We start from the raw sequence: 23983 nt of genomic DNA on the forward strand, positions 1-23983 counted from the left end.
ATACCTAATTCCTATTGGTTGCTCCCCAACTGACTTTCATTCTGATTGGCTACAAACATTATGCCCATCCCCAATCCAGAAGAAGCTTAAGTGTTCCCAGGGAAACTTGCATTTCTTAATGCTCAAGCTGTGTCTATGCACATAACTGTTTTAACTGATTTTCTTTGCCTGGTGTAATGGCTGAAATGGTCATTGACCGTGTAGACAGTTCTATGTGGTTTTTAATATATACTCTGGTTTTCTGTCTTCAGCTCTAACCCTTTTCAACTGCCTTGTCTCCTCTCTGACTTTTTCATTCATCCTTTTCTATTTTCTCTTTTTCTGCCCCTCCTTTCTTTTCCATGGAGTTTCTCACTCCCCCTTTTCTCCTTAACGCCTATTTGTCATTGGCTTTTGGTCCTTGATTTGAAGAAACAATATCACCCATTCTTCATAGGACAAATGCATCCCCAATTCTGTGATACCCAATGTGATTTTTTTAAATGCCAAATCTAATCATTAAAATCAAATACAGTATAAATTTAAACAAATGAACCACTTACTAATCAACTTGTAGTTTACTTTGAAGAGAGTTATTCTGTGACAATGAAATTCTACTCTCTCATTCCTGTGCCACACTAATCAGGGCACTGAGGATAACACCACCACAATGAGATGACTTCATCTATCGTTATCTTCTCCATCACTGTATCAAGAAAATTTTGACACACAGAAGCCCCAATTCCTTCTTGAGACTAATTGGTTTCAGTCAACAGCTCTATGTCTGCCCTAACTGCAACAACCACCACTAGCACTCACACACCATTCTCCCAAAATATTTCCTTTACAACGTTTTTTTGCTGTTGTCTGGTATGGTTCTTTTATGTCACTGGACCCATTCCTACCATAAATCCTGAGGACTATGTTTTTCTAAAAGTTGTCTTGTACACAGGCTGTCTCCTGAGAGACCCATTCCTTACTCATTCTCAACCTGCCCTTACTGAGCCCTTCTGGTTACTAAGTTCACTGCTCTTTCTCCCATATTCATCTTAACCTCATCTCTATTGCTTGTCACCTTGATTTCTCTCCTAAACTTCCATGACTCAGATCACTCTGAGTAATGTCCCTCCAGTTCTGTCTAGTTCTTATCCCAGTGCTATCCCCTCAGGCTCACTGGGTTCACCTAGATCCTCCAGGTAAGAGTCATGCAGTTTTTACATTTTAAAAGTCAGATTCTCCATGGCTTTTGGAAAAATACCCATACCTCAAGAAACCCTGAACAAAATTCATAGAGCCAGCTCTAGATTACATATGGTTCTGAGAGCTAGAGATAGCACATAACTAGAATACACAGAGATGATCAAATTTCTCTCACAACAATATTTCCCATAAAGCTAAAAAAAAGGCAATAATAAATTTATATTTCACCTTTTTCGGTATAGTACTTTCCTTGGTGACTCAGATGGTAAAGAATCTGCTTGCAATGCAAGAGACCCCAGGTTTGATCCCTGGGTTGGGAAGATCTCCTGGAAAAGGAAATACAACCCACTCCAGTATTTCTGCCTGGAGAATTCTGTGAACAGAGGAGTCTGGCAGGCTACAGTCCATGGGGTCACAAAGAGTCAGAGAGGACTGAGTGACTAAAACTTCTACACTTCTGATTTGTGGTAGAGCCAGTTGAATACTTTGATGGCTTTGAGAGTTAAGAGCTGAGAGGCTTCCCAGTCAGTCTCACCCAAATTCCATCTTCTAATGATAGACTACACTGTCTGACAGAGACAGGCACAAAACAAGTTGGTTAGTCATAGCTCTCTGTCCCCCTAACACTATGGTTGGTTCAGAGCATGAGACTCAAGACCAATCAGACGATGCCTTGATATATACATACATACATACATACATACATACATACATACATACATACATATATACTATTATCGAGAGACAACTGGTCTCTTTCCATTTGACTTTAGTTGTGGTGATAACCCCTAGTGCAGCTACAGGCCATCTTTCCAGCTGCACTGAGAAAGCCAACCTCAAGTCTGAAACTGAGCAAAGCCTTTTTGAGTCTGAACATTTCCATGACATACCATCTAAATACCACTGAGGTCTTAACCAATAACCTCACAATCCTGCCTGAGATTTTATCTTTTCCCAGAAGCCATCTCTTATTTTGATAACTTTTTTGCCATCTACAAAGGCTAGGAATGAGAACTAATTTTATTTTCAAACCTAGCAAGTACTGAATCCTTTATATTTCTTTTAAATTTTATTTGAAAACTGAATTGTTCCTTTTAGGCTCATCTCTCTCCAACTTTAGTAGGAAAATACAGGTGGTAATTGAACACTATTTGGGAAAGTCCTGAGCAGGATCACTGAGTTCATTACTTGGATAAAAGTGTGGCCAAACTTACCACCATCACATAAGAAGGGTACCTTTTCTCTAGCTTCCAATAACATTTTCCTCTCTTTCCTAAAATTTCCCACTACAAGCCTCCTGTGCATGAGTCTGTGCTCAGTCGTGTCTGACTCTCTGCGACCCCAAGGACTGTTGCCCTCCAGGCTCCTCTGTCCATGGGATCTTCCAGGCAAAAATACTGGAGCAGGTTGCCATGCCCTTCTCCATGGGATCTTCCTGACCCAGGGACTAAACCTGGGTCTCCCACATTGCAGGCAGATTCTTTACCATCTGAGCCACCAGGGAAGCCCCAAGAGCCTCCCAGACAGCCTCAAAGATTCTGCTAATAATCTAAGGCTCTTCAGGCTTTCACTAACACTCTCCTCTAGCCCATTCCAGCTTCTGTCTACCACCCAGTCCCAAAAGGCAATGCCATATGTTTTAGGGTTTGTTCACTTCCAAGTTCTAAAATTTATGTGTTATAAATTGCCGCATAACAAACAGACACAAACCTTAGTAGTTTAAAACAACAATTATTTATTTGGCTGAAATCTACAGTTTTGGCATGGCTCAACAGAGGCTTGTCTCTGCTCCATACAGCACCAGCTGTGATGGTTCAACTGGAGGATCTGCTTCCAAGATGATTCACCCACATCACTGACGACTGCTGGCTGGAGCTCAGCCAGGGCTACGAGCTGGGCCTCAGTGCCTGTCCATATAGGTCTCTCCACAGGTTGGTTTCCAAGAGCCAGCATCTCAAGAAAACTAGGTAGAAACTGTATCATCTTTATCTTTTATGATCTATGAAAGTCACATAGTTTTACTTCTACTGTAATCACAGGCCTGCCCAGGTTCATGATGAGAGAACAGAGACCCACCTCTCTATGTGAGGAATGTCACGATCACATTGTAGAAGAGCAGGTGGGATGAGAGATGCGGCCATCTTAGAAAATGCAATCTATCACAAATTAGATGAAACATTGGGATGGACTGTCAGCCTTTCACAATTATGGTAACCTAAGTAGCAGCCCGACTGCTTTAGCTTAGTCTAGAGCAACATATCTCAAAGGCTAGACCATATGCTGGTTGTAATTCATTATATGAGTTCCCTCATACATGGAAAAATGAAAAACATAGAAGTCTATACTAAAAGTTAATTTATTCAACTTTAAAGAGTAGAGCCTTATACTGAGGTCATATCTTCCTGTTTTTTTCTGGCGTTAATATTTCTTTTCTTTTATTAAATGATAGTCATAACAGACATTAGCTGTTTTCTTAATGATATCATACCAATCACCTCCCCCTGCTCTTTTTTTTTACAGTTTTCCAATCAATGAAAAAACACAAAAGCCTAAGGAACCACCATCTAAAAGTAATCAGAACACTCTTATGTACCTTTTGTTTCACTACCTCTTAAATAATGTGGTTTAATTTACTTTACTAGTATGTACTTTGAAATAGTAATTAATGTCTCTGTGGGTGTTCAAAGTCATGCAGCTACCTGAGTAACAATTCAAAGTCATGCAGCTACCTGAGTACAGCTCAAAGTCATGCAGCTACCTGAATAACAGCTCAAACAGGATTCAGACAGGATTCAAAAAGTATCAGGACCTTTGACACTCCTGTAAATATACCTATAATTCGATGTAACATTAGGTCACAAGATACACCATGTCTCTCAAAACTTACTAAAGTTACAGATCTATAGATATAAACATATATTCAGACCCTCACATTAGTGAAATGCTTAAAATGAGATTCAGGAATTCCTTGATAATCACCAGGATCACATGACTAAAAAGTAATTGGGGACTCAAGAAGAAAGCTTAGAAATATAGAACAAACTAAATACACAATCGTAATTCTGGATGTATGTGTGGCTTGTCTTCTGGAGGAGCGTAAGTTGACATGGGGCATTGGCACAGCAAAATATGGAGACAGGATTCAGGAGTCATTTCTATAAAGGTGAACAAGCTCTATAAATAAATGAAGACTAGTGAATTCTATAAATAAGGTGGTGCCAAAACTATTATTCACTAACTTACTGCATTACAGGCTCTTTGGGAATGAAGAAAAACAAGACAAAGTCCCTACCCTGAAAAAGTTCACAGTTGGGACTTCCCTGGTGGTCCAGTGGTTAAGAATCCTCCTTGCGATGCAGAAACACTGGTTCAATCCCTGGTCAGGAAACTAAGATCCCACAGGCCTCAGAGCAACTAAGCTTGAGTGCCATAACTACTGAGTCTAAGCACAACTAGAGAGTCCATGTACCACAACAAAAGATTCCGCATGCTGCAACTAAAACCTGATACAGCCAAATAAACAATTAAATATGCTTAAAAAAAAAGCTTATAGTTCATATGTGAACAATTACATAGAATACAGTACAGAGCTATTAATGTTATGGGTGCCCCAAGGGATTAGTTCTTACTAACATTAAAGATAGAGATCACGGAGTAGAGAATTACAGATTGCTTTCCCAAGGGTTGGGATTGACTTTTTTCAGCTTTATTGAGGTACAATTGACAAGTAAAATTGAAACATAGCATTGTCTTTCGAAAAGTTCCCCTATCTTGAAGCAGGATGAAGAAGAGGAGCTGGTGTCTCAGCCCATTCAGGCTGCTGTAACAAACCCATCATACGGTTTGTTGTAACTTATAAACAACAAACATTTACTTCTCATATGTCTGGAGGCTGGGAAGGACAAGTTCATGACACCAGCAGACTCTCTTGAGTCTGCCTTCTAGATGGATATCTTCCTGCTGTAACCTCACATGGTGCAAGGAGCAAGGGAGCCATCTAGGGACTCTTATGTAAAGGGCCTGATCAGCAGCCTCACTGACCTTATCACCTGCCAAGGCTTCACCTCCTAATACTCTCACAGAGGGCATCAAGTTTCAAAATAGTAATCTGGAGGGGAGACACAAACATATTCATAGCAGCTGCTGAAAAGAGAAAAGTAGTCTATAAGAAAGTAAAGGAACCATAATGACATAAAGGTGCCAATGTGAATTTCAAGAACAAGATATAAAGATAAAGGAGAGAGTTTATTTTCTACTCGGTCTTATCTAGGAATTTTTGAAGTGAGATTCAGAAATCCTTTCCTCGTCACTAGAACTACATGCCTAGAAAGTGGTGTCATATTCACGATCAAGGCTCAGAAAATGTAGAATCGGAGCAGAAAGGACAAAAATGGCATCTGACCTTTGCCCAAATTATCGCTGTGCTTAAAGGGAATAGACTTCTCACAATCTAATATTAAGAGAATGGAACAAACACTGGTCTCCTTTTTTGCACTACTCCATAAATACCCACTAGATCTATCAATCAGGGGGCTGAGAGGCAATGCTCTTCTGCTCAAGGCAACTAAACCTGAATAGCTCATACATTAAAAAAAAAAATCTCAAAACTTTTACATTTGTGATACAGCATTATCTCAAAATTGTGCCTGAGAAAATGTTAACTGACAAGGAATTACTGAACTGCTCATTTCTTTTCCTTCCCTTCAACAGTGAAAAAATAGCTTTTAGGATGAGACAAAGAAGAGAATAATTTTCTTCCTATAGAACTTTTCCAGAAAGACACAGAGTAGCAGAAGGTTCAGGGGCTCTTAGACAAACTAGAAAAATGACATTTCAAATCACTAATATGAAACCAACAATTATATTTAAAACCTAAGTAATATAAAACAGAAGGAAAATGACACGTAATACAGTTAGGGGACAACAGAGGATGAGATGGTTGGATGGCATCACCGACTCAATGGACATGAGTCTGAGCAAGCTCTGGGAGTTGGTGATGCACAGGGAAGCCTGGCATGCTGCAGTCCATGGGGTCGCAAAGAGTCGGGCACGACTGAGCACCTGAAGTGAACTGAACTGAACTGATTGCCAAACCTACAGATTAGGCGAAATCTAAATATAAAACTAAACAGATCTCTGTTTATCAATTTAAAGACAGAGGAGGTTAAAGAAACAAGAAGATTTACTAAGAGACCACGTGTATGCATGCGTGCTTAGTCACTTCAGTTGTGTCTGACTCTATGTGACCCTGTGAACTGTTGCCTGTCCATGGGATTCCCCAGGCAGGAGTGGGTAGCTATGTCCTCCTCCAGGAGATCTTCCTGACCCAGGGGTCGAACCCACACCTCTTACCATCTCCTGCATTGGCAGGCGGGTTCTTTACCGCTAGTACCACCTGGGAAGCCCACAAGGAGACCACATCCCACCTTAAAGGTGAATTTTATAATGGAGGTAAGAAAGTAATATTTGTATAAGCAGAGGACTCTCATCTGAACCATCCTTAATATATCCTGGCTCCAGAATGTCATCCCATAGCTTTCCTTTTGAGGAAGGGAGAACACATATTTCCTCTGGAAATGGTCAATGTGTCTTTAAAAAAAAAAAATCCCTCAATTAAAGAGAAACTCCCTGTCTCAATTACACAGAAAACTGTCAGATTCTCTAAGCAGCTTTTATAACTCCCATCTGGTCTTTGTGAGTGACTCATACTCAAGTGTTCTCTGGAACTCACATTAGACTGACTTGCAAGGGCAGAGGCAAGGCCAGAAAGTCTGGACATAAGCATGCTGAATGGGATAAAACAAAACAAGCATGATTTAATTTCATATTTAAACATTTTTTAAAACCCCACATCTATTTTCTTAACTTCAGTGAGCACAGATAGGTGTGCCTTTATAGACATAGAAGATGATGTGGCCTGTTATTAAAACACATACTCAACAGAAGGTATGATCTTGACTTCTTTTCTGACCGTGGCTTACTATACAGATTTGGCACTTTTCACTTGACCTGAAAGGAAGAAGATTTTAAAATTACATTTAATTAGCATGCTACAGAAAACAAAAATGAAGCCAGCTTTTAAAACACTAGGCATGAAATAAATCAGTATATCCAAGCCTGACGCAGTCATTAATGAAACCCTGATGTTGGTAGGTCAATTCTCCCCCAACCTTTTCCTTTTCCCCTAATATTTAAAGCTGTGAGGTCACACTTCTCATATAAACAGTATTACTGTTCCTAATTGAGCCATTTGAGTAAACTGCTTAACCTCACATGTCTGCACTTTCTTCATTGTAAAACAAAGGGGTCATTTCAGAGGTTCCATCAAGATTTAATATGAAGGTGTAAGATACTGAGGTGCTCGGAGGGGATACAGAGGACTTGGGTAAAGAGGCAATATTTAAAATTCAAATATAGTATATTTACAATGTTGTGTTAATTTCTGCTATAGAGCAAAGTGATTCAGTGTGTGTGTGTGTGTATAAACAACTTTTTCATATTCTTTCCCATTATGGTTTCTTACGGACTATAGTTCCCTCTGCTATATAATAGGACCTTGTTGTTTATCCATACTACGTATAATAGTTGACATCTCATTCCAAACTCTCAATTCATCCCTTCCCAAACCCCCTCCCCTGCCTTGACAAACACAAGTCTGTTCTCTATGTCTGTGAGTCTGTTTCTGTTCTGTAGATAAGTCCATCTGTGTCATATTTTAGATCCCACATATAAGTGGTATCATCATGGTGTTTCTCTTTCTCTTTCTTACTTCACTTAGTACAATAATCTCTTGGTCCATCCATGCTGCTATAAATGGCATTATTTCATTTCTTCTCATGGCTGAGTAGCATCCCATTGTGTGTGTGTATATATACCACATCTTTATCCATTCATCTGTCAATAAACATTTAGGTTGTTTTCATATCTTGGCTATTGTAAATACACTGCTATGAAAATAGAGGTGCAAGTATCTTCTTGAATTATAATTTTTTCTGTATGTATGCCCAAACGTGAAACTGCTGGATCATATGACAACTCTATTTTTAGTTTTTTGAGGAACCTACATGCTGTTTTCCATAGTGGCTGCACCAATTTACATTCCTACAACAGTACAGGAGGATCTCCTTTTCTCTGCTCCCTCTCTGGCATTTCTTTCTTTGTAGACCTCTTATGATGGCCACTCTAACCATTGTGAGGTGGTACCTCATAGTTTTGATTTGCATTTCTCTAATAATCAGTGATGATACACATCTTTTCATGTATCTATTAGCCATCCAAATGTCTTCATTGGAGAAATGTTTATTTAGGTCTTCTGCCTATATGTTGATTGGGTTGTTTGCTTTTCCTGGTGTATGATCTTTTTTATGTGTTGCTGGATTCAGTTTGCTAGTATTCAGTTGAGAATATTTGCATCTAATTAGTCAAAAACATTGGCCTATAATTTTCTTTTTTGGTGGTATCTTTGTCCGCTTTTGGTATCTGGGTAAGAGCAGCTTCATAAAATGTCTTTGGGAGTGTTCCTTTCTCTTCACTCTTTTGGAAGAGTTTGAGAAGGATTCATGTAAGTTCTTATTTGTATGTTTCATAGAATTTTCCTGTGAAGCCATCTGGTCCTAACTTTTGTTTGTAGAGAGCTTTTTATTACAAATTGTATTTCACTTTAGAGATTGGTCTGTTAAAATTACCTTTATCTTCTTGATTCAGTTTTGGTAGGCTATATGTTTCTAGAAATGTCTTTTTTTCTAAGTTGTCCCATTTGTTGGCATATAATTGTTTGTTCTTTCATGGGTTTTTGTGTTTCTGCAGTATCAGTTGTGATTTCTCCTCTTTCATTTCTGATTTTGTTTTTTTTTTTTTAAGATCATCTCTCTTTTCTTCTTTGAGCACTGTCAATTTTGTTTACTTTTTCAAAGAATCACTCTTGACTTTATTGATTTTCTATTGCTTTTTAAATTTCTATCTTATTTCCTCTCTGATCTTTATTATTTCCTTCCTTCTGCTGACTTTAGGTTTTGCTTGTTCTTCCTTTTCTAACTGTTTTAAGTGGTAGGTTAGTTTATTTATTTCAGATTTTTCTTGTTTCTTGAAGAAGGCCTGTATCACTATGAACTTCCCTCTAAGAACTGCTCATGCTGCATCCCACAGATTTTGTATGGTGGTGTTCTCACAGTCATTTGTCTCAAGGTAGTTTTTTTAATTTTCTATTTGATTTCATTGTTGACCCATTCATTGTTTAGTAGCATGTTACTTAGTCTCCATGTAACTGATTTTTTTCTTTTCTTTTTCTATGGTTGATTTCTAGTTAATGAAACTGTGGTCAGAAAAGATGCTTGAAATAACTTGTATACTCTTAAATGTATTCAGGCTTGTTTTGTGCCGTAGTATGTGGTCAATCCTAGAGTACACTCCATGTGCACTTGAAAAGAATGTGCATTCTGGTTTTTTGTTTGTTTTTGGATATAATATCCTGAACAAAATCAATTGTCTGTTAGATTTTGGCCTCCCCAGTGGCTCAGCAGTAAAGATTCTACCTGCAATGCAGAAGACACCAGTTTGATCCCCGGATCAGGAAGATACTCTAGAAGGACAACCCACTCCAGTATTCTTGCCTGGAGAATCCCATGGACAGAGGAGCCTGGCGAGCTACAGTCCATAGAGTTGCAAAGAGTCAGACACGACTGAATTGACAGCACACATGCATGCACAGCATGTTGAATTTTATCATTTAGAATCTCGGTTGCCTTACTGATTTTCTTCCTGAAACATCTATTCATTGGTGTGAGTGAGGTGTTAAAGTCTCCTACTATTGATGTATTGCTCTCAATCTCTCCCTTTACATCTATTAGTATTTATTTTATGTACTTGGGTGTTTCTATATCAGGTGGATATAGCCTCTTCTTGTATTGTTCCTTTTATCATTATATAGTATCTTGATTTTTATCTTTCTTTATGATCTTTAAAGTCTATTTTGTCAGATATGAGCATTGCTACAACCACTTCCTTGTCATTTCCATTTGCATGAAATATCTTTTTCCATTCCTTCACTCTCAATCTATGTGTGTCCTCTGCCCTACAGTGGGTCTCTCATATGCAACATAGTCAGTTCAGTTTAGTTTAGCCACTCAGTCGTGTCCGACTCTTTGCGACCCCAAGGAACACTGCACACCAGGCCTCCCTGTCCATCACCAACTCCCAGAGTACACCCAAATTCACATCCATTGAGTTGCTGGTGCCATCCAACCATCTCATCCTCTATCATCCCCTTCTCCTTCTGCCCTCAATCTTTCCCAGCATCAGGGTCTTTTCAAATGAGTCAGCTCCTTGCATCAGGTGACCAAAGTATTCGGTTTTAGCTTCAACATTAGTCCTTCCAATGAACATCCAGGACTGATCTCCTTTAGGATGGACTGGTTGGATCTCCTTGCAGTCCAAGAGACTCTCAAGAGTCTTCTCCGACACCACAGTTCAAAAGCATCAATTCTTCGGTGCTCAGCTTTCTTCACAGTCCAACTCTCAAATCCATACATGACTACTAGAAAAACCATAGCCTTGACTAGACAGACCTTTGTTGACAAAGTAATGTCTCTGCTTTTGAATATGCTATCTAGGTTGGTCATAACTTTCCTTCCAAGGAGTAAGCGTCTTTTAATTTCATGGCTGCAATCACCATCTGCAGGGATTTTGGAGCCCCAAAAATAAAGTCTGACACTGTTTCCACTGTTTCCCCATCTATTTCCCATGAAGTGATGGGACCGGATGCCATGATCTTCATTTTCTGAATGTTGAGCTTTAAGCCAACTTTTTCACTCTCCTCTTTTACTTTCATCAAGAGGCTCTTTAGTTCTTCACTTTCTGCCATAAGGGCAGTGTCATCTGCATATCTGAGGTTACTGATATTTCTCCCGGCAATCTTGCTTCCAGCTTGTATTTCTTCCAGTTCAGCGTTTCTCATGATGTACTCTGCATAGAAGTTAAATAAGCAGGGTGGCAATATACAGCCTTGACGTACTCCTTTTCTTATTTGGAACCAGTCTGTTGTTCCATGTCCAGTTCTAACTCTTGCTTCCTGACCTGCATACAGGTTTCTCAAGAGGCAGGTCACGTGGTCTGGTATTCCCATCTCTTGAAGAATTTTCCGTTGTTTATTGTGATCCACACAGTCAAAGGCTTTGGCATAGTCAATAAAGCAGAAGTAGTTGTTTTTCTGGAACTCTCTTGCTTTTTCCATAATCCAGCAGATGTTGGCAATTTGATCTCTGGTTCCTCCGTCTTTTCTAAAACCAGCTTGAACATATGGAAGTTCATGGTTCACGTATTGCTGAAGCCTGGCTTGGAGAATTTTGACCATTATTTTGCTAGCGTGTGAGATGAGTGCAATTGTGTGGTACTTTCAGCATTCTTTGACATTGCCTTTCTTTGGGTTTGGAAAGAAAACTGACCTTTTCCAGTCCTGTGGCCACTGCTGAGTTTTCCAAATTTGCTGGCATATTGAGTGCAGCACTTTCACAGCATCATCTTTTAGGATTTGAAATAGCTCAACTGGAATTCCATCACCTCCACTGGTTTTGTTCATAGTGATGCTTCCTAAGGCCCACTTGACGTCACATTCCAGGATGACTGGCTCTAGGTGACTGATCACACCATCGTGATTATCTGGGTCATGAAGCTCTTTTTTGTATAGTTCTTCTGTGTATTCTTGCCACCTCTTCTTAATATATTCTGCTTCTGTTAGGTCCATACCATTTCTGTCCTTTATTGTGCCCATCTTTGCATGAAATGTTCCCGTGGTATCTCTATTTTTCTTGAAGAGATCTCTAGTCTTTCCCATTCTATTGTTTTCCTCTATTTCTTTGCATTGATGGCTGAGGAAGGCTTTCTTATCTCTCCTTGCTATTCTTTGGAACTCTGCATTCAGATGCTTACATCTTTCCCTTTCTCCTTTGCTTTTTGCTTCTCTTCTTTTCACAGCTATTTGTAAGGCCTCCTCAGACAGCCATTTTGCCTTTTTGCATTTCTTTTTCTTGGGGACGGTCTTGATGTCATGAACCTCCGTCCATAGTTCATCAGGCACTCTGTCTATCAGATCTAGTCCCTTAGATCTATTTCTCACTTCCACTGTATAATCACCAGGGATTTGATTTAGGTCATACCTGAATGGCCTAGTGGTTTTCCCCACTTCCTCAATGCAACATATTGTAGGCTCTTATTTTTTTATTCAATCTACCACTGATGTGTTCAGATTGGAGAATTAGTCCATTGACTTTTGAGGTAATTATTGATATATATGTGTTTACTGCCACTTTAAACTTTGTTTTCTGGTGACTTTGTATTTGTTCTTTTTCTTTTAACTTTTCCTTTTGTGTCTTGATTTCTTCTGTATTATTCTTGTGCTCTCTTCTTTTTGGTTTTTGTGAATCTATTGTATGTTTTTGATTTGTGGTTACCCTGGTTTTCAGTATGTTAACCCCTTCCTATATCTACTTGCTTTAGTGAAAGTGACATCACTCAGTCGTGTTCGACTCTTTGTGACCCCATTGACTGTAGCCTACCAGGCTCCTCCTTCCGTGGGATTTTCCAGGCAAGAGTACTTGCGTGCATTGCCAGGGGATCTTCCCGTCCCAGGGATCGAACCCAGGTCTTCTGCATTGCAGACAGATGCTTTACCCGCTGAGCCACCAGGGAAGTCCACTGGTAGTCAAACAGGTTCAAATACAATCTAAAAAAAGTATCATTTTCTTACTTTCCTCCCCCACATTTTATGATTTTGACGTTCTATTTTACATCTTCATGTTTATCCTTTTGCTGTTCATTGTGGTTACTACTTTCATAGAAAAAAAATTATTTCATTGTTAAAAATCCGTGTACTGCTCTCTTCCTCAGCTCTGCATACAGAAGTGGCAGCCATCTCCTACTTGGCATCATGGCTAACCCCAGACCCCTTGTGAAGTCCAAGATCTTAAAAAAGAGGCCAAGAAGTTCATCTGACACCAGCCAAATAAATATGTAAAAATTAACTGGAACTGGCAGAAACCCAGAAACACTGACAACAGGGTGTATGGGAGATACAAGGGCCACATCTTGATGCCTAATACTGGTTACAGGAGCAACAAGAAACCAGAGCACATGTTGCCTAGGGGACTCTGGAAGCTCCTAGTCACAACATCGAAGAGTTTGAAGTGCTGCTGATGTGCAACAAATCTTACTATGCTGAGATTGCTCATATCTCCTCCAAGAACTGAAAAGACTGAAAAGCCATTGTGGAAAGAGCAGTCCAGCTGGTTATTAGAGTCAGCAATCCTGACATCAGGCTATGCAGCAAATAAAATGAATAGACAGCTCATGTACACATTGTGTTTGTGTTAATAAAACCATGAAACTCATGGGAAAAAAAAAATCTGTTACTGACTCATTTAATTTACTTCTACCTGTGATTTGCTCTTTCCTATAGATTCTTGCTTCTTTTCTATTTAGAGACAATCTTTCAATATTTCCTTCAGAACAGGTTTGGTATTGCGCTATTGTTTTACCTTTTACTTGTCTGAGAAACTCTTGATCTCTCCTTCTATTTTAAATGATAATCTTGCTGGGTAGAGTATCCTAGATTGCAAATTTTTCCTTTCAGGACTTTCAGTATATCCTGCCACTCCCTTCTGGCCTGCAGCATTTCTGTAGAGAAATCAGCTAATAGCTTTATGGAGGTTCTCTTGTAATTAACTCAAGAGTTGGACATGACTTAGTGACTAAACCACCACTTTTCTCTTACTGCCTTTAGAACCCTCTCTTTATTTTTAACTTTTGCCATTTTAATTATGTTTTGGTGTAGGTCTGTTTGAATTCATCTTCTTTGGTACCCTCTGTGCTTCCTGTACCTGGATATCTGTTTCTTTCTTTCGATTTGGGAAGTTTTCAGCCATAACTTTTAAAAATACATTTTCATTCCCTTTTTTTCTGCTTCTGGGACCCCTATTATGTGTAGGTTGGCACACTTTATCACTGACTCAATGGACAGGAATCTGAGCAAACTCTGGGAGACAGTAAAGGACAGGGAAGCCTGGCGTGCTGCAGTCTATAGGGTAACAAAGAGTCGGACATAACTTAGTGACTGAACAACAACAAAATAATATAAAGGTCTTTTTATATTGCTTTCTTTTTTTTTTAATTTTTCTTTCTGTCTGTTCTTCTGACTGGGTGAAAGTATTTAAGTTGCTCAGTCATGTGTGACTCTTTGTGACCCCATGGACTATATAGTTCACGGAATTCTAGGTATCCTTTCCCTTCTCCAGGGAATCTTCCCAACTCATGAATCGAACCCAGGTCTCCTGCATTGCAGGTGGATTCTTTACCAGCTGAGCCACAAGGGAAGCCCAAGAATACTGGAGTGGGTATCATATCCCTTCTCCAGCAGATATTCCCAACCCAGGAATCGAACTGGGAGATTTCTGACTGGGAGATTTCCATTATTTTAACTTGCAGATCACTTATTCATTCTTCTCCATTATCAATCTGCTACCTATTGCCTTACATTCAGTTTTTATCTCAGCAAATGAATTTTCTAATTTTCTTGGTTCCTCTTTATAGTTTCCAGTTCTTTTTTTACAGTAATCTGCATTTCTAATGAAAGCCCTGTTTAATTCATTCAGCATTCTCATTATTTCCTTTTCTAACTTGGTGTCTATCAAGCTGAAGAGGTCTGTTTCATTGTTCTTTCAGGGGAATTCTCTTGATCTTTCAATCAAAGATTAAAAGTGGGAATGGTTCCTCTGATTCTTCATTTTACTTTTATTTCTCTTACTCTATGAGTTTAAGAGAAACAATTATCTACTGTGGTCTTGAAGGGCTATTTTTATCTAAAAGTGTCCCTACATGGCTTGTGTCTGTTTAATATTTTTGGTACAAGGCCTGTTTTTTAGTATGGATGCCTGCAGCATCTTTCCTCAGTGTGTGCTGGCCATTATCCCGTTGATAGAAGGTATGACTGATGATGTGTGATCACAGCCTGAACTGGATGCTGAATGGGGCCTTTTCTTTGCTCTGTAGTTGTCACAGCGCTGTTAGAGTCAGGGTCTGCTCCCTAGTTGTTAGAAAAGAAGCCCCGAGATCCATTTCTAAGCTTCACTGTGTAGCAGGCAGGATTGGAGTGCTCCTACTGCAAGAGGAGCAACTGAGCATTCTTCCATTAGAGCTGTTCACCAGGGAGCACACTCTATGGTATTGCCTGTCACCCATTGTGGGGGCTCACAAAGTACACTATTGTGTACACTACCCTGGGCCCCACCTCCACTGTGGGAATACAGACAATCAGCCCTGTGTCCCTCACACACTATGTTCACAAAGCCACTAATGCAGATACACAGGTACCAATCCACTGAAGTCAAGTACCAGGACCACAGTAGTTGCACAACTGGGAGATATGGAAGCAGCCCAGACCCCAGCCCCACCTTCATGTGCATGCACACACAAAGCCCACAGCTGCTAAGGCCAGACCTATCCCAGCCACAGGAGCACCCACTATCCACTTGCATGTCCCAGAGGCACTGAGTTACAAAGCTAGCAACAGTGTTGTGGATCATATAGCCATTGGGGAGAGGGCTCTGCTTTCAACTCTGCCTCTGAGTGTGGGCATCCTTGCATACCCCCAGAGTTCACACAGGCAGCTCTGAGAAAGAAGCACCTATGGCAGACCCCACCACCCCCTTCACTCTTGCATTAACAATGGGGTTTCAAGGGTGGTGCAGGCCAGCCATGAGACTGTCAAAAGTGAGGCTGCTATGATGGGATCTGTCCTTCCTTTTGTGTACCTCTTAACAGTGGCATTTCACTTCTTTGGTAGGCTGGGCTTCTCCCACACACACCTCTGGTTTGGGTCCATACAACACTCTAGCCCCTTCAGGTTGTCTTTGCAAGGCTAACCCCAGTTCTTTCCCCAAGTCTGTCCTCTGAAGCATGAGTTTCAGCACACAGCCTATGCACACACCAGCAGATGTGTATCTCTGGCTGGGGACTGCAGCAAGGTGGTACAGGCCCTCTGTGTTGGTTTCTGTCTGTTCTGCCTGCTACAAACTGACTGCTGTGTTCTCCTCCAAGCCTCTGAAGCTCCCTTTCCATCCTGGGTGATCTCACCACCAGTGTGACGACTTCCTAGGGCATGGGAACCTTTCCTCTTTTGCAGCTCTCTTCCAGGGGCAGAGATCCTGTCCTGCTTCCTTCCTTCTTTTCCTTTTATCCTACCCAGTTACATGGAGATCTTCCCTGCACTTCTAGGTATCTGAGATTTTCTGTTCAATAGCGTTCAATAGTTATTCTGTGATAACTGTTCCACATGTAGGTGTATTTCTTATGTATCTGTGGGAAAAGGTGAGCTCCATGTCCTTCTATACCACCATCTTGACTGAAGCATCTGCAATTCTTTCCCAGAGGTGATAAGAGAAAGAGAAATGATTGTTGGGCCAGACTAACAATAGTGATAGCTCAGGGAAAGGTGGGAATTGACTATATAAGCATCTTGACCATGTCCTTCCTGGAATACACTGGTCTCACTCCCTCTGGTCTCTTCTCCCTCCAAACCATTTTGCAAGGAAAGCCAGATTATTTTCCACTACTTAATCCCTCATTTTTCCTACTCCAAACAAAGCCCTTAATGGCAACCCATGGCCCTGAAAGTAAAGCCCAAACATCTAAGCTTATAATCCAGTACTTTTAATGAAAGCTAACTTTCAACCTTATTTTCTACTCTTCCCCAATTCAGACTCAACTACAATCAGCCAGATGGATAATGACCACTTCCCTATTTCCATATTTCAATTTTTCATCATCATATTGTACTTTCATTTCATAATTTCCTATATACTCCACCCTGGCTACCTATCTTTCCAGGAAATTCCTCTTTCTTCATGATGCTTTCTCTTTATGTTTAGGCCTCCCTGAGTTACACAGCATTTAGCTTATCCGTTCAAGAATACTTGTTTACTCACAAACTGGGTGATGGACTCCTGAAAGACAAGAACAATGCAAAGGTATCTATTTCCCTTCAGGGACCTAAGATAGTGCAGTGGGTATGCTCATTCAATATTAGATACAGGTGGCAAGGGACAGTGTATCATACTACTGAGGATACATTCAGTACCTTCACCTTTGAAAAACCACAGTTCCCTTTGATAAACATAAATATCTTAAGTATTGGGTATTCACATTCAAAAGAATGAAGTTGGAGTCCTACCTGACACCATAAACAAATAGTAACTTAAAATGAATCATAGACATGTTTAGACATAAGGGTCAAAAAACTGTGAAAGTCTTACAAAAAAAAAAAAACCATAAAAATAAATCTTGGAGACCTTAGACAAGGCAATGTTTCTCCGATATGACACTGAAAGCACAATCAACAAAAGGAAAGATAGATAAATTAGATTTCATCAAACTTAAAGCCTTTTGTGCTTCAAAGAACACAATTATGGAAATGAAAAGATAATTCACATAATGGGAGAAAACATTTGCAAGTTATATATCTGATAAGAGCCTTATACCCAAGATATACAAAGAAGTTTTACAATTCAAAAATAAGAAGAAAAATACAAACATGCGGAGACTAAACAACATGCTGCTAAAAAAACCAATGAGCCAATGAGTCAGTTAAAGAGAAAAACAGAGAATACCTCAAAACAAATGAAAATGTAAACACAAAAGATTTTCCAAAATCTACAGGATGTAGAAAAGGAAGTTCTAAGAGGAAAGCTTATAGCAATACAGGAATATGTCAAGAAACAAAAAATATCTCAAATAAACAATCTAACTTACCTAACCTTCCTTTAATTTCATATAAAGGAATTAGAAAAAGAAAAACAAATAAGGTCCAAAGTCAGCAGAAGGAAGGAAAAAAAATCAGAGAAGAAATAAATACAATAGAGACCAAAAAACTGTAGAAAAGATCAATGAAATCAGTAGTTTTTTAAATAAATAAAATTGATAAACCTTTAGCCAGACAAATCAAGAAAAAAAGAGAACCCAAATAAACAAAATAAGAAATGAAAGAGGAGAAATAACTGATACCACAGAGATATAAAAAAGTCATGAGAATATTATGAACAGTTACATGCCAACAAACTAAACAGCCTAGAATAAATGGTCAAATTTCTAGAAACACAAATTTTCAAACACTAAATCAAAAAGAAACAATTTGAACAGATCAATCAGCAGTCATGCAAATGAATTTGTAATTTTCAAAACGTCTAGAAAGCAAAAGACAGGGCTGAATGACTTCATAAAAATTTTACCCAACATACAAAAAAGAGTTAATTCCTTTCCTTCTCAAACTATTCCAAAAATTGAAGATGAGGGAATACTCCCAAATTCATTCTATGAGGCCATCATTATCCTGATACCAAAACCAGCCAAAAATAACTTCAAAAAAAAAGAAAATTAAAAGTCAATATCTCTGATAGACTATATCTCAGAAAGTCTTGTCAAATACTATATACAATTACTTACATGTGGAATCTAAAAATTTTTTGCAAAAAACAATGAATGTAATAAAACTAATAGACTCACAGATATACAGAAAAAACTAGTGGTTACCAGTAGGAGGGGAAAGACAGGATAAGAGATATAAACTACTACACATAAAATAAACAAGCAACAGGGATATACTGAACAACAGAGGGAAGTACAGTCATTACTTTGCAGTAACTTTAAATTCTATTAACATATTGAATTACTATGTTATATACCTAAAACTAATATATTATAAATCAAATACATAGTTCAATTAAAAAACAAGGAGACAACTCAACTTAAAAGGCAAAAGATTCAAAAAGACATTTCTCCAAAGAAAATATGCAAATGGCCAGTAAGCACATGAAAGAATGTTTAACATTATCAGTAATTAAGGAAATGCAAATGGGAACTACATTAAGATACTTCATACCCACTAGAAGAGCTAAAAAATATTTTTTAAGGTAATAACAAATGTTGATAACAATGTGGAGAAAATTAGAATCCTTATATATATTGCTTATGAAAATAGAAATTTGGAAACAGTTTGGTAATTCCTCCAAAGGTCAGAAATAGAGGTACCATGTGACCCAGCAATTCCCCCTCTAAATACAGACCCAGAGAAATGAAAACATGCGGCCACATAAAAATTTGTACACAAAGTTCACAGCAGCATTATTTATAATAGTCAAATGAACAGAAACTCAAATGTCTATTAATGAATAAATTTGAATCCACACAATGGACTATGATTTAACAATAAAAGGGAATACTGACATATATTACAACATGATGAACCTTAAAAACATTATGCAAAGTGAAAGAAGCCAGACACAAAAGGTGACAGACTGTATGATTCTATGAAATGTTCAGAACAGGCAATCCATAGAGATAAAAAGTAAATTAGTGGTTGCCAGGGACTTGTGGAACCAAGGAATGGGTATTGACTACTAACGGGTATGGTGTTTCTTTTGGGATAGTAAAATGGAGAAATTATGCAGTAAAATTAGACAGTGGTGATGCTTATATAGCCGAAAATATACCAAAAACCACTGAATTGGACATTTTTAAATGGTGAATTTCATGGTATGAGAATTCTATCTCAGTAAAGCTGATAGCTTTAAAATCTTAGGTACACGTGCCACCAAGATTCTGATAGTGTACCTTCTCCAATGACAGTACAGTATTCCCACAACAGGCTTTTCAAACTATAGACTTTCATCACTGAAAAAAAAATTTTTTTTCAAATTCTGCCTCTCTGTCTCCTTGAAAGACATGCTTTCTCGTTGAAAATCATTAGTCAAAACCATAGCAAATTACATAAAATTAAATGATTAGTGATGGTAATAAGATTAGTACTAGACATTATAGAAATAATTCAGTCATTATTTTTAGCTATTATTAATACTGGAACTGAATGAAACTGAGTTATGGATTAGAGCTTATAATAAGGTTAATGGCTACTTCATGAAGATTGTTGAAATCTGATTATCTCAGAAATAACAACACTGAATCTAATTTTTACACAACTTTCAAATCATTTTTATCCAAAACTTACGTGGTGTAGCCATTTTCGTGAAGATAGGAGTCACAATATCTTCCAATTGCTGTTTCTGCTCAAAGAGCTCATTAATGGAAGCTTCCAAATGGGTTTCCAACCATTCATTTTTTATACGGCATGCATTGAGGAGGATATTCTAGAGACAGAAACAAGGAATTTACTTTCCACTTGTTTATTTAAAAATGAAACTCTATGGTATCTCTAAATCAGCACTGTGCAACAGAACTTTCTGTGATGATGGAAATGGTCACAGAAATATCTGCACGGTCTAATACAGTCACCATTAGATGCATATAGCCAGTGAGCATTAGAAAAGTGGCTGGTGTGACTGAGAAGTTGAATTTTTAATTTTAATTAATTCTAATTTATAGTCACATGAAGCTAGGGGATACTGTATCTGATAGTGCAGTACTAACACTAATGAAATGTGTGTATAATGAAACTCATTAATCTAGAGACATGATGCCTTGGGCCAGTCTACATCCTCTCCCTATTTCTTTATTTTCAGTGAGCTCTGCATGGCAATTAGATGGGGAAACAATGGAAACAGTGACAGACTTTATTTTCTTGGGCTCCAAAATCAGTGCATATTGTGACTGCAGCCAAGAAATTAAAAGACACTTGCTCCTTGGAAGAAAAGCTATGACCAACCTAGACAGCATATTCAAAAGCAGAGACATTACTTTGCCAACAAAGGTCCGTCTAGTCAAGGCTATGGTTTTTCCAGTAGTCATGTATGGATGTGAGGGTTGGACTATAAAGAAAGCTTGAGCAGGGAAGAATTGATGATTTTGAACTGTGGTGTTGGAGAAGACTCTTGAGAGTCCCGTGGACTGCAAGGAGATCCAACCAGTCCATCCTAAACAAGATCAGTCCTGGGTGTTCATTGGAAGGGCTGATGTTGAAGCTGAAGCTCCAATACTTTGGCCACCTGATGCGAAGAACTGACTCATTTGAAAAGACCCTGATGCTGGGAAAGATTGAAGGCGGGAGGAAAAGGGGACAACAGAGGATGAGATGGTTGGATGGCATCACCAACTCAATGGACATGAGTTTGAGTAAACTCCGGGAGTTGGTGATAGACAGGGAAGCCTGGCGTGCTGCAGTCCTTGGGGTCGCAAAGAGTTGGACACGACTGAACAGAGTTGGACACAACTGAACATAGAGTCAGACACGACTGAACTGAACTGAACTGTGATAAATGTTTGCAAAAGTTGGAAAAAGTAGGTGGATGGTGTGCACTTCATGCAACTCAACAGACAATGCCAATATTTATTCCTTCTTAGGTGATTCACAGGAGGAGGAAGTCTAAGAAATGAGCAAAACCTCACTGAAAACCTCTCAATTTGCATTTCAAAACCATCTCTTTGCACATGAGCAGCAAACTGCTGGTATCTGATTTAAGATGTTCATTATTCTATGATTTGTAATAATGAGGAGACATGAATAAATTTATTACATGTCCTGTCCATATTAATAAATAAGCAACATTATATGCAGAAGTATAAAGAATGAAGTGGATTTGTAATGTCCATCACATATTCTTTAAAGGAAAAGAGAAAACTAAAGAATAACTTGTATAGTATGATCCTATTTTTATAAAAGCAAAATCTCTTATATTAATAAAACTATATGTATGCATACATATATTTATATAAGTGAGGAAAAGAATACTGAGATTAGCACAAAATTGCTATTAGAATCACAGGGTAATAAGACTCGATAGGGTAAAAAGAAAATTATTAAGTCTGCTTTAGATGTTTTGCTTTTATTCTAACCATTAGTATAGGTACATAATATTTTCTAGCTCAAATAATCAAATATTTAAAAACTGAAATTAAAAAGGCTTTTATAGTAACTAGTTTGACAAAGCACTATTTGTGCCAGGAAGATTGTTTTGCAAATCTAATAGATACACTAGCTCTTCTAATAGAATTCTATCTATACTTTGTTTCATAAGAGATTTTGTAAAATGTTTTACAACAAGTGAAACGTGTCTTATCATGTTCTCAGACTTGCTGATGTCTTATACTTTTAGCAGTAGCTAATTTTTTTTCATCAGAATTAAAAGTCACAGAAAATTCATACAATGTCCTTCCCAGAAATGCAAGAAATAATTTAAAACCCAAACACATTTCTAATCTTTAGCATACCTTCTTTTTTAGTATACATCAAAAGAAATCAACTAGTTCACATGTAGTACATAATATATGACAAATGTGGCAAGCTGGCTTTACAATTAGCTATCTTTACACCTGTGTATTTTTCTATTATGCAAATTTTGATACATGAAAAAATAGGCAGTGTATATAAGTATATATGTGAACATATAGACCAAAATATATGATGTATATGTAAGTTTTGAAGCAAACTAATGAAATGAGTATCAGTGGACCCCACTAATCAACCGAAGAACAAGAATGCTGCCAGTACTATTAATGCTGCTTCTATCAGCAGTTTAATAAGAAAGGAAAAAAAAGGAAGGAAGGGAAGGAGAACAGAGCAGTGAGGATCACCACCTACCTCTAGTGCTTTAGTGTAGCAGCTAGATACAAGGGGGAAAAATCTCAAAAGACTTCAGAACAAAATGTAAGCACAATGTTGTACCTTGTCTTCCTTATAAAGCTTCCCTGGTCCCTTTTCTGAATCTGTAACAGTTGCAGAGACCTTTGCAATATATTTTTTCAGTGCCAGCCTTGCTTCTGAAAGAACAGGACAGTAAAAATGCTTAAAAATAAGGCAAAGACCAAAAAAATTCACTCAACAGTTTATAATGTAATTTTATAAATCCAGAGCTTTATAAAGACTGTGTAGGAGATTTGTTATAGTTTTCCTTGGAGAAATTCAAGAAAGATAACACTTAACTAACACAGTGACTTGGGTACTCACTATATTCGTGTGTGTGCGTGCATGCATGCTCAGTCACTCCGTCATGTCTGATTCTTGGCAATCCCATAGACTATTGCCATCAGACTTCTCTGTCCATGGAATTTTCCAGGCAAGAATACTGGAATGGGTTGCCATTTCCTACTCCAGTAGAACTTCAATTCCGCTAAAATTTTTAAAGAGCAAATAAATACAAAATGTGACACCAAAGGAACTACAGTCTATCAAAATATCTACTCTGGAAAGTGAAAGTCGCTCAGTCGTGTCTGACTCTGTGACCCCATGAACTATACAGTCCGTGGAATTCTCCAGGCCAGAATACTGGAGTGGGTAGCCTTTCCGTTCTCCAGGAGATCTTCCCAACCCAGGGATCAAACCCTCCCGCACTGCAGGTGGATTCTTTACCAGCTGAGCTAATCTGGAAAAAGGAACAAAAAGTATTTCCAATAGAAAAATTATTGGGACTTCCCTGGTGGTCCAGTGGCTAGGACCCCATGCTCCTGATGCCGGGCCCAGGTTCCATGCCTGGTCAGAAAACCAGATCCCACATGCCACAACTGAGTTTGCATGTCTGTATGCTGCAGTGAAAACTCAGTGTAGCCAAATAAGTAAATGTCATTTGTTTTACCCTTCAAAATCAATTAAAAATAGCTTCCCTCTTAAAAAAGTGTTTAAAATAATTCCATTCTCTATAAACACCCATCACAAAATTTGCAAGGCTTGTTTAAACAAAATCACAACACTGAAAGAAATACAGAGACAGACAGATTGAATATAATAAACAGTAGATTTGTTGTTGTTGTTTAATTGCTCAGTTGTGTCTGATCCTTTACAGTCTCATGGACTGTAGCCCGCCATGCTCTTCTATCC

At 38.5% G+C, this 23983-nt stretch overlaps 1 protein-coding gene across 1 annotated transcript in view; it reads right to left on the reverse strand.

The window, feature by feature from the left end:
• The window catches only part of ANKRD45 (ankyrin repeat domain 45), a 48293-nt gene that overhangs the window by 686 nt on the left and 23624 nt on the right, over positions 1 to 23983 (reverse strand). The window contains exons 3-4 of the mRNA XM_052653578.1: positions 22835 to 22929; positions 20225 to 20363 (exon numbers count right to left, since the gene is read on the reverse strand). Of these exons, the coding sequence (XP_052509538.1) occupies positions 20225 to 20363; positions 22835 to 22929 (234 nt within the window). The remainder of the gene's footprint in view (positions 1 to 20224; positions 20364 to 22834; positions 22930 to 23983) is intronic.

Source organism: Budorcas taxicolor, chromosome 16 (assembly GCF_023091745.1).
Source record: "Budorcas taxicolor isolate Tak-1 chromosome 16, Takin1.1, whole genome shotgun sequence".
Lineage (NCBI taxonomy): Eukaryota > Metazoa > Chordata > Mammalia > Artiodactyla > Bovidae > Budorcas > Budorcas taxicolor.